The 12561-nt window shown below is 39.7% G+C and overlaps 1 protein-coding gene across 1 annotated transcript; it reads left to right on the forward strand.

Annotated features, from left to right (window-relative positions):
* The first annotated feature begins 2030 nt into the window (after positions 1-2030).
* Positions 2031-4895, forward strand: LOC106577645 (claudin-15). The gene is made up of 5 exons (XM_014155947.2): positions 2031-2471; positions 3036-3200; positions 3323-3404; positions 3558-3665; positions 3773-4895. The coding sequence occupies exons 1-5, from the start codon at positions 2255-2257 to the stop codon at positions 3867-3869; spliced, it is 669 nt and encodes a 222-aa protein (XP_014011422.1). The 5' UTR covers positions 2031-2254; the 3' UTR covers positions 3870-4895.
* The last annotated feature ends 7666 nt before the right edge of the window (positions 4896-12561 follow it).

Here is a 12561-nt window from a genome sequence, read left to right on the forward strand (position 1 = left end):
TGTCTAATGGGACATCATCGTTCCATGGCTCTTGTTCGGTCAGATCTCCCTCCAGAAGACTCAAAACACTTTGTAAAGGCTGGTGACATCTAGTGGAAGCAATAGGAAGTGCCAAAATATTCCTCAGCCCCTGTGTTTTTCAATGGGATAGGTTTAAAGTCAATACAACACATCAGGTATCCACTTCCTGTCAGAAAATGTCTCAGGGTTTTGCCTGCCAAATGAGTTCTGTTATACTCACAGACACCATTCAAACAGTTTTAGAAACTTTAGAGTGTTTTCTATCCATATATAATAAGTATATGCATATTCTAGTTACTGGGTAGGATTAGTAACCAGATTAAATCGGGTACATTTTTTTATCCAGACGTGCAAATGCTGCCCCCTAGCCCTAACAGGTTTTAAGCTGAGACTCCCAAGGAAAAGGTCAGGTCTCTGAACAATAGTTCAATATTACATTAACATTTACGTCATTTAGCAGACGCTCTTATCCAGAGCGACTTACAAATTGGTATTGATATTGTTTAGCACTCTTACTTATGTGTTTCCTTCAGCATTTGCCTGAACAATAAATGCACTGTTAGGAAGTGGATACTAATTATTTAGCCCAATAATTGATGGTTGTGCCTCTGGAAGGTGAAGAAAAGGAATAGGGCTAGGACAGACTGTAAACTAGGTTCACTACTGTTGCTGCCACCATGGACTTTAAGCCAGGTTCAGGACTGTTGCTGCCACCATGGATTGTAAACTAGGTTCAAACTAGGTTTTATTGATGTATTATATTAAGTTAAAATAAGTGTTCATTCAGTATTGTTCTAATTGTCATTATTACAAATAAATAAATAAATAAATATATATATATATATATATATATATATATATATATATATATATGTATATATGTATATATATATGTGTATGTGTATATATGTATATATACATATATACATATATGTATATATACATATATGTGTATATATGTATATATACATATATACATATGTGTATATATATATATATGTATATATATACATATGTATATGTGTATATGTATGTATATATATATATATATATATATATATATATGTATATATATATGTATATATATATGTATATATATATATATATATATATATATGTGTTTATATATATGTATGTATATATATATATATATCTATGTGTTTATATATATGTATATATGTATATATGTATATATATATGTTTTTTTTTAAAAGCTAAAATAAATCAAAATCGTTATGGGCTTTTTTTGGTCCTCCAATAATCGGTATCGATATCGGCGTTGAAAAATCATAATCGGTCGACCTCTAATAGGATGTGTTGACATATTGGAATCCTACAGATTTAATTCCAGTAGATTTGACCCAGTGACCTTGTTATCCAAACTGCCAGTAAGGAACTGCACAATGGTAGCTGTGGTACCTGTCTTTAGGGAAGACTCACTTCTGAGGCAGATTGAGGATTACAGAATATAAATCCTGTATAACCATTCTCCACAACTCTAGGCCACTATCCCATATGGGTTTAAAAACATTAGAATGGTGTAAACCATTAAACGCAATGCAAAGACGCACCAGAAGCTTGGTCCCCTGCAGTGCCACAGTGATGTCACACTTTGTAATGCAAATAGTAAAGACATAACTGGTCCTCATTAGGGTTGATTATCTGACAAGTACTCAGCAGGATGTGAAATGTCAGGTGTGGTTAATATGACAACATCTTGATATTTCAAGCAATTTCTAAGATTGCAGAAGCACAAGAAATGTGTATCAGTTTGGATCATGTCCCTAGACCGTTTGAGAAAGTGCTGTCCCTGTCAGGCACTTCCCAGACATGTCTCCCCATGGTGTTGCAAAAACAAGTGTGTGTGTGTGTGTGTGTGTGTGTGTGTGTGTGTGTGTGTGTGTGTGTGTGTGTGTGTGTGTGTGTGTGTGTGTGTGTTTGTGAGGGGGTGGGAGAGAACACAGGTAGGCAACGATAAATCACTGAGCATGTCTGATGTCTGTTGCTCATTGACAACCTGACACAATCGTGACCAAGAAGAGGAGCATACACTCAACAGAATTTCAGCCTGTGGAGCTATATGCTTATATATTTTTTAAGCACAAATATCATAAACAAAAAGAAGGGAATCGAATAAAATCGAAGAGGATACAAGCTAACGATAGGATATCCTCTTTCTCTTTTCTTTCTCCTTCTCTGTTTTTATGTACACCAGTTACTTGAAAAACTCGAAATGGATCCTATACTGGAGGTTGTTTGCTTGCTGCTTGGGTTCATTGGATGGGTGATGGTGGGGATAGCTATACCAAACCGTTACTGGAAGGTTTCAACGGATGACGGGAACGTCATCATAACCTCCACCATCTATGAGAACCTATGGATGTCCTGTGCCACGGACTCAACTGGTGTCCACAACTGCCGCGAGTTCCCCTCTCTACTGGCCCTGAACGGCAAGTGCACCCAAGATAATAGGAATCTTTGTCAATAAAAAAATAGAACAATTGCAATAGAGAAATTAAGCAATAATGTTTGAAGAGTAAATGTATTTATTGCCTGTGATGTTTGATATTATTTTGTTGTAGTTAAACAAATATGTAAAGTCCCATAGGCAATACTTTGACCTTTTTCATTTGTGGTTAAACATATGATTATGCAAGAACGACATAAATATTCAATCAATTTAGGTTGAATCAAGATGTAATTGGTTAAGATAAAAAAAATCTGCCAAATAATTGATTCTATACTACACAGTTCTGGTATTTGATTGTGCCAATTTTCCTTCCCTACTCAACAAAACAGAAGGCTGTTCCACTTCAATACATCATATCCTTAAATATTTATCGTAATTATTAGTTTCACGTGGCTATTAAAATGTGCATTACTCAATATGATTCTGTACAAATCACATGTGAAACCAATTTGATGATCATTGTATTTATTATTACAGTATATAAAAGAACATGTAATAGCCCTATTAATCTTGATTGTACAATTTGTCTTTAATTTTTAAGCAGGATACATCCAGGCGTCTCGAGCATTGATGATTGCAGCGGTCATTTTTGGATCTATCGGGCTCATCGCCACCCTGGTCGGGGTACAGTGTTCTAAAGCGGCCGGAAAGGACATGGTTCGAAAGGGTAGAATAGTTGGCGTTGGTGGCGTGCTTTTCATTCTTCAAGGTAACTGGGCATGCTCAAGTTTACTAGAATTACTGCTTCTATGTGTTACAACTGCCAAATCTCAATTTGTGCACAATTAACTTCTCTCTCTTTCTCCCGCTCTCTCTCAATTTCTCTCTCAGGCCTGTGCACAATGATCTCAGTGTCTTGGTATGCTTTCAACATCACCCAGGACTTTTTTAACCCATTCTATCCCGGGATAAAGTAAGTGTGAGGAGACTGATGGCCTATTCCAACTGAAGTAATGAGGCTAGTAGCACACTGCTGCCCTCTGTTGTATTTTAGACAGAAGAGCAGTCTCGCTTCCAAAGCCTGTTTATGAACATGATTAACTGTAGAACATACTGTGTGTTGCAGGTATGAAATTGGAGAGGGCCTCTACATTGGCTGGTGCTCAGCTGTTCTTGCTCTCACTGGAGGGTCATGTTTGACATGTGCCTGTAAACTGGGCACGTCTGAGAAACAGTGAGTTCAGTGGATACTGTGTATATGTATGTGTGTGTCTGTATCCTTCCTTATCCACATCTATGTGTGTCCTCACCCATTCTTCCTCTCTTCTTTCCCTTTCTCAGACCTTACCCATACCAGCCCAGGGGCAGAGTGTACTCTGGAGTTGCACCATCACAGAGTCAGGCTGCCACTTCCTACGGCCAGCACGCCTATGTCTGAGAAAGAGAGGGAACAACACTGGACCCGGTGGATCACCTTCATTCACCATGTGTAAAACCTACCAGACACTATTACATGCACAGCTACTGAGGAGGTGTAAGGGAATGTACGTTATTTATAATGAGGGATACATGGAGAAAAACTGGACTTCCCTTAAATGAAAATTAAATGTCCCTCCCTTCAGTAAAATGTATTATTACCCAACCCTCCCTGAATGCAAAAAAAAGTGACACTCCCCTATACCCACAATAATAATTCAAACATAAAGTGGATAGCAGAGAACATGCCTACCATTTACCGTCAATACTAGGATAAACCAGAGCCTTAGATATGTCGTTTTAGAAACTGTTCTTCGTTTTAAAAGTATTGCATGGCAAACTAGCCAGAAGGTTGTGGATTCGCAGACCACCGCAGACAATGGTAGGGGTGAAAAGATATACATTATAATAAAAACACTGCATGAATCTCTTATTTTCGGTCTGAGAAAAATATGCCTTTTATAAATGCATTTCATGCAATTCTACATGACTGGAGACAAGCAGAATCTTTTTTAATAGCACGACAGAGCATGACAACGAATGAACGCATGGTGCAGCACCGGAGACATTTGCATTTCTATTCATTCTATTGTTAAAAAAGATGATAGTTACAGTGTAACAAGTTGTCTATCAATTGTAGAAATGTAGTGCAACATAACCAGTTACAACTGAAGTAAGTGATCATTCATGAATTCAAGAAAAAGCGATATGCACTTGTAACTTTTTTTCATTTGGGAAATTATAATTTTCTTATTTATTATATTTTAGCCCATGACATTGTTGTTACAAAATTGATTTGTGTTGTCTGTGATTAGGGCATGGGAATACAAGAGCATCTGCTACAGTATTTTAAATTAACAAACTAGGCATGCATAGCTAACTGCATGATCCTCAAACCAAAGACTGGCCAAACTCATGTTTCTTAAAGTGAATTCAAAAGGTACTGTAAAATGACTGCACTGTGGAATAAAGGCATTTTGTTTTATTATTCAATAGTAAGGAATCATTTTTTTGTATACAGCCTAAATGCAAAATGTACAGGCAGGCTATAGCCTTGAAATAATAATAATATAGCCTAAATAATAAATTGTTGTTCCTTCTTAGGCTACCTGGCTTGCTCCTGACTGATTTAGAATTAGTATGTTGTTTAAGCCTGTCGAACGTCAATTGATAGCGACAGAATCACACATTCCGACCCAAGCAAAGTCATTTTTTTGTCTCCTCAGGTATAGAACGTTGTAGCACAGCCTCATTGTCACAGAGACAAACCAAAGATATCCCATGTGCATCAGAGTCACGTCTTCCCCTTGCATTTTACAGGTTGTTTCTAGCATAAAGCTTTGCGGTCTAAAGCGTTGTTATATGTAGATCGCTTTATATAAATCAGGTCCTATGCTTTTAGCCATTTTCTTTAACAAAAGCCACAATACCCTCGCATACCCCCTCAATTCGAGCCCTGGTGTTAACACACCAAGCTCTTCAATGACACAGATATTTAAGGAGTACATGGTGACTGAAGGAATTGGTTGACAAAAATCTAGACTATAATTTCATCTGTCAAACAGGTACCTCTTTTTTTTCTTGAATAGGAAACAAAACATATTGATTTTATTAAAATCTATTATAGCAGTAGCAAGATTACCTCCAGTCCTCCTAATCTAAGTGCTCTATCTCTCAAACTGAACATCAGTAGGCCTAGTCGCTTGCACAGATATTGCATTTTTTTTACAAATAAAAATGTATTTTCTGAAGAAGCCTTTGACTCGCCTCCTGAAGTGCCACCATACACAGCACAGTCATTGGTTAGGCAGCACAACAGGGTTTACATCAGGAAGAGCAGGGCAAGCCAGGGCTCATAATTCAGAATGCCTATCCATTGCAGTGTAGTTTAATATACACCATCCCAGCAGCACAAAAACTTGGGAAGGAAGTATATTTTCTTAGAAACATAACTTTTCCCTGTGCTTCTCCAAGCATGCTCTTCTTATAGCCGGTAGTATAGGCCAAGGGTAGTACTCAACCCTTACACTACGAGATCCGGAGCCTGCTGGTTTTCTGTTTTACCTGATAATTAATTGCACACACCTGGTGTCCCAGGTCTAAATCAGTGCCTCTTTAGGAGGAGAACAATGCAGTGGAACTGGCTTCGAGGTCCAGACTTGAGTTTGAGGAGTATAGGCTATGGATCATTTTATTGACACTACACTAGGAGCACTTGATAATTGCACACCAAGCAGAGAATCAGGGATGAGGGGCATAATCGGGCACACATCGAGATACTATATTAAGCAACTAATTCTCAAACACTGAGAAATATGCCATTTCATCTATTACACATTGCATGCCCCTCCCCTGGACTAAATTTAAAAACTACAAAACCCCCCTCCCCCTGACTGAAATTGAAAACGCATGACCCTCCCACATTTTCCTTCTGGTAACAATTACGTACGTTTCGACCGCTCCCTAAACAATATCTATTGAGAGAGTTTTATACTGTACTGTATAGGGGTGTCAAACATACAGCCAACTTGGCCTGCTGGTGGTTTGAGTATTTTAGACATACACAGTACCAGTCAAAAGTTTGGGCACAACTACTCATTTAAGGGTTTCTTTATTTTTACTATTTTCTACAATGTAGAATAATAGTGAAGACATCACAACTATGAAATAACACATATGAATTCATGTAGTAACAAAAAAACTATTAAGCAAATTCTTCAAAGCAGCCACCCTTTGCCTTGATGACAGCTTTGCACACTCTTGGCACTCTCTCAACCAGCTTCAGCTGGAATGCTTTTCCAACAGTCTTGAAGGAGTTCCCACATATGCGGCGCACTTGTTGGCCGCTATTGTATATATATATATATATATATATATATATTATTATTATTATTATTTGTATTTATTTGTAATTTTTTTTGTAACAATTTGTAACAATATACTTTTAAATTACTAAATCCAAACTGTGTAGAAATTATAACACAGTTTATTGACTGTGTCCAGCTCACTAATAAGCATAGCTGCAAGAAGGGATTTTGAGTTGGAAGTGCTGGATGGTACATTTACAAAAATGGTGATGTGTTGCATGCATCTATAATCAAATTTGTATAGTTGAGCAGAAGCGTTTTTAGGATTTCCACATATGCAGATTTTTTGGGGGTATTTATATTTTGTTTTATCATTATTATTATTATTATTATTATTATATATCATTATTATTGTAGGCCTATTTATGAATCTAAATCAGTTCTTTAAATAGCCTACGCAAAACCTGTTTGTTTCATTCTGAATGAAACAATCCTGCTCGTATTTTCCCTATAAACAATGGCTTGACTTACTTTTGATATTACCTTAATAAAGTTGAGAAAAGGTTGTGAAGGTTTTGTGTGGTGGGGCTATTAAAGGCTCTGCATGGTCAATCCAACCTCTGAAGTGGCCTTACAGCATTTACTGCGATGTAGCCTCAGAAGTCAGGGCTTTCATACTTCTTGCGCTTAGCAGAGCAGCACTATTGTGAAGGAATTTGTCAAGGAAGTGAGTTAGTGTATATACGAGACCTCCCGCCCCCACCTACCATCAACCAATCAAGTCAATGTGGAGCTATACAGAGCCCTCCGCATTGTTAAAGATTTTGAGAGGCGCATCGGTAAGGATTTGGCCTCTGCATGCCTCCGGGGGCTCCACAATTGCGTCACATGTGCCTCCGACCACATTTCCAGATCAAGCATAAATTGGCTTTAAGCCTAAAGGCCTATGCATGCCATGCCCTTATCCATTTAGTGCTCAAAGCTCAGATAGCTGAACTGTGAGACGGACAATTATTGAATGCAAATGCAAATGCATAGGCAACGGAAGGCACACTTCATCAGCGCGTAACACCTCTTTGAGCTGGAGGCAGTATGCATTTTTATTCACTGCTTTAGCACACTCTGCCAACCCGGATGTCCTAGCCGTGTCTGAATCCTGGCTTAAGAAGACCACCAAAAACTCTGAAATTTCCATCCCTAACTATAACATTTTCCGACAAGATATAACTGCCAAAGGGGGCGGAGTTGCAATCTACTACGGAGATAGCCTGCAGAGTTCTGTCTTACTATCCAGGTCTGTGCCCAAACAATTTGAGCTTCTACTTTTAAAAATCCCCCTTTCCAGAAACACGTCTCTCACTGTTGCCGCTTGCTATAGACCACCTTCTGCCCCAGCTGTGCACTGGACACCATATGTGAATTGATTGCCCCCCATCTATCTGCAGAGCACGTGCTGTTAGGTGACCTAAATTGAGACATGCTTAACACCTCGGCCATTCTACAATCTAAGCTTGATGCCCTCAATCTCACACAAATTATCAATGAACCTACCAGGTACAACCCCAAATCCGTAAACACGGGCACCCTCATAGATATCATCCTAACCAACCTGCCCTCCAAATACATCTCTGCTGTCTTCAACCAGGATCTCAGCAATCACTGCCTCATTGCCTGCATCAGTAATGGGTCTGCGGTCAAACGACCACCATCACTGTCAAACGCTCCCTAAAACACTTCAGCGAGCAGGCCTTTCTCATCGACCTGGCCCAGGTATCCTGGAAGGATATTGACCTCATTCCGTCAGTAGAGGATGCCTGGTTATTCATTAAAAGTGCTTTGCTCTCCATCTTAAATAAGCATGCCCCATTCAAAAAATGTAGAACCAGGAACAGATATAGCCCTTGGTTCACTCCAGACCTGACTGCCCTTGACCAGCACAAAAACATCCTTTGGCATACAACATTAGCATCAAATAGCCCCCGCGATATGCAACTTTTCAGGGAAGTTAGGAACCAATATACACAGGCAGTTAGGAAAGCAAAGGCTAGTTTTTTCAAACAGAAATTTGCATCCTGTAGCACAAAGTCCCAAAAGTTCTGGGACACTGTAAAGTCCATGGAAAATAAGAGCACCTCCTCCCAGCTGCCCACTGCACTGAGGCTAGGAAACACTGTCACAACCAATAAATCCACGATAATTGAGAATTTCAATAAGCATTTCTCTACGGCTGGCCATGCTTTCCACCTGGCTACCCCTACCCCGATCAACAGCCCTGCACCCCCCACAGCAACTTGCCCAAGCCTCCCCCAATTCTCCTTCACCCAAATCCAGATAGCTGATGTTCTGAAAGAGCTGCAAAATCTTGACCCCTACAAATCAGCCAGGGTAGACAATCTAGACCCTCTCTTTCTAAAATTATCCGCCAAAATTGTTGCAACCCCTATTACTAGCCTGTTCAACCTCTTTCACATTGTCTGAGATCCCCAAAGATTGGAAAGCTGCCACGGTCATCCCCCTCTTCAAAGGGGGAGACACTCTAGACCCAAACTGCTACAGACCTATATTCTATCCTACCCTGCCTCTTCGAAAGCCAAGTTAACAAACAGATCACTGACCATTTCGAATCCCACCGTACCTTCTCAATCTGGTTTCCGAACTGGTCATGGGTGCACCTCAGCCACGCTCAAGGTCCTAAACGATATCATAACCACCATCGATAAGAGACAATACTGTGCAGTAGTATTCATCGACCTGACCAAGGCTTCGACTCTGTCAATCACCACATTCTTATTGGTAGACGCAACAGCCTTGGTTTCTCAAATGACTGCCTCGCCTGGTTCACCAGCTACTTCTCCGATAGAGTTCAGTGTGTCAAATTGGAGGGCGTTGTCCGGACCTCTGGCAGTCTCTATGGGGGTGCCACAGGGTTCAATTCTCAGGCCGACTCTCTTCTCTGTATACATCAATGATGTCGCTCTTGCTGCTGGTGATTCTCTGTTCCACCTCTATACAGACGACATGTATACTTCTGGCCCTTCTTTGGACACTGTGTTAACTAATCTCCAGACGAGCTTCAATGCCATACAACTCTCCTTCCATGGCCTCCAACTGCTCTTAAATGCAAGTAAAACTAAATGCATGCTCTTCAACCGATCGCAGCCTGCACCTGCCCGCCAGTCCAGCATCACTACTCTGGACGGTTCTGACTTAGACTCACATTAAGCATCTCCAATCCAAAATTAAATCTAGAATCGGCTTCCTATTCCGCAACAAAGCATCCTTCACTCATGCTGCCAAACATACCCTCGTAAAACTGACTATCCTACTGATCCTTGACTTCGGCGATGTCATTTACAAAATAGACTCCAACACTCTACTCAGCAAATTGGATTAAGTCTATCACAGTGCCATTAGTTTTGTCACCAAAGCCCCATATACTACCCACCACTACGACCTGTATGCTCTCGTTGGCTGGCCCTCGCTTCATATTTGTCGCCAAACCCACTGGCTCCAGGTCATCTATAAGTCTTTGCTAGGTAAAGCCCCGCCTTATCTCAGCTTACTGGTCACCATAGCAGCACCCACCCATAGCACGCGCTCCAGCAGGTATATTTCACTGGTCACCCCCAAAGCCAATTCCTCCTTTGGCCGCCTTTCCTTCCAGTTCCCTGCTGCCAATGACTGGAACAAACTGAAAAAATCACTGAAGCTGGAGACTCATATCTCCCTCACTAACTTTAAGCACCAGCTGTCAGAGCAGCTCACAGATCACTGCACCTGTAATATCCCATCTGTAAATAACCCATCCAACTACCTCATCCCCATACTGTTATTTGTTTTTGCTCCTTTGCACCCCAGTATCTCTACTTGCACATTCATCTTCTACACATCTATCACCCCCAGTGTTTAATTGCTATATTGTAATTATTTTGCCTCTATGGCCTATTTATTGCCTTACCTCCCTTATCCTACCTCATTTGCACACACTGTATATAGACTTTATTCTATTGTATTATTGACTGTATGTTTGTTTATTCCATGTGTAACTCTGTGTTGTTGTTTGTGTCGCAATTCTTTGCTTTATCTTGGCCAGGTCGTAGTCGTAAATAAGAACTTGTTCTCAACTAGCCTACCTGGTTAAATAAAGGTGAAATAAATAAATAAACATTTTGAAAACATATAGCCTACTGAACTGTTTAAACCTGAACGTTTTACTACATAATGAGGCATGTTTTACCTTGCTTCAAAGTAGCCTGGTAAAATCTGACCATATTTCTGGAGGCAATTATTTTATAAAGACTTATATGCCATTAAAACCAGTAGCCTGTTCTATTGGTTTTCAACTTGCTTTCACTGTCCAGTAGCCAAAGGTTATACAATCCTAGTCATACTAGCAACCCAGAGTTTTTGCATCTTTAGATTTCCCCTCTTTCTAAATTTCTAACAATATTTTAATCTGTCACTTTGACAAAAGTTCTCTGCTAATTGCATAATAAAACAATCATTAGCCTACTGCCTTGTGTGAATTGCTGCGTTTATAACTTTAAGAAATAGTTATTCAACATTTTAACGTTCTCAACGTTCTGATCTGTTGCATCATTAAAAAAAAATGATGTAGCCTAGGTCTACTGGTTGTATTAATTTTGGATTTATGGTCTCACAACTGCCCCAGAGTCTGTTTTGGAATACGCTATTTCTTTCGACAAACTGACCAATAGAATAGATCAACTTTTTTACTATGAAGGATAGATAGTAAGTAGATTGACCTACACAAAAAAAAATGCTGGGTCAATAATGTAGGCTACATTTACACACAAAAAAATGCTGTAATTAAAAAGTAAAACACTGTATAATGCACAGCATAATAGCCTTGACATAAATGTGTTTTACAGCATGAATGCTGTAGATTGAAAACTTCTGTAACAATTACTCAAACATTCTGTTTTCTTTACAGTAGACCTAGATGTAAGATGACGCCAGAGTGGATGTCTGCCGTTCTATTGGCTCTTAAACAACCGTGCTATTTTGGTTTCTTTTTTCGCATTGTAACTTATTTTGAAATAATGTTGCTGCTACCGTCTCTTATGACCGAAAAGAGCTTCTGGACATCAGAACAGCGATAACTCAACTTGAACTGGACGAATAATTTTTCTTTAATGAGACGGACGAGAGTGATTTTCTACAGACACCTGAACAGGCCCTCATCCCCGTCAATCGCAGGAGAAAGAGACAGAGAATTTGCAGAAGGAGATCGGGGTGCCTTGTGAGGATCAGGCAACGAGTGGCTAATCTGCCTTCACCATCGGTACTATTGGCCAACGTACAATCGCTCGATAATAAGTGGACGAACTACAAGCACGTATATCCTACCAACGGGACATTAAAAACTTGAATAACATACAGCTGGTGGGTTATACACTGCATCGGCAGGATAGAACAGTAGTCTCTGGCAAGACAAGGGGTGACGGTCTATGTATATTTGTAAACAACAGCTGGTGCATGATATCTAAGGAAGTCTTGAGGTTTTGCTCGCCTGAGGTAGAGTATCTCATGATAGGGAAAATTGCAACCTACACAAGAAATAACTAATATTGTTAGCCATCTACAGTAGATGTCACCGTGTCTGCTGAAATACTTTTTGTACATATTTGCATGAATTGATTGTGTTGCACCATGATATAGTCTAGTCCAGGGCTGTCCAACCCTGTTCCAGGAGAGCTACCCTCCTGTAGGTTTTCATTTGCTATTCTCATGTTATTTTCTGGCACACACTCCTTTTCCTCCAGACATCTTTTTTTGAAAAACCTAGCGATCGGCATTTGGTTTGTCATTGCTAGAACTACTAAA

This window comes from Salmo salar, chromosome ssa18, assembly GCF_905237065.1.
Source record: "Salmo salar chromosome ssa18, Ssal_v3.1, whole genome shotgun sequence".
NCBI classification, from domain to species: Eukaryota; Metazoa; Chordata; class Actinopteri; order Salmoniformes; family Salmonidae; genus Salmo; species Salmo salar.

Coding starts and splice junctions, on each gene's coding strand:
- LOC106577645 (XM_014155947.2), top strand. CDS start 2,255: ATGGATCCTATACTGGAGGTTGTTTGCTTGCTGCTTGGGTTCATTGGA. Junction 2,472..3,035: donor CTCTCTACTGGCCCTGAACG/GCAAGTGCACCC, acceptor ATTTTTAAGCAG/GATACATCCAGGCGTCTCGA. Junction 3,405..3,557: donor CCATTCTATCCCGGGATAAA/GTAAGTGTGAGG, acceptor TGTGTGTTGCAG/GTATGAAATTGGAGAGGGCC.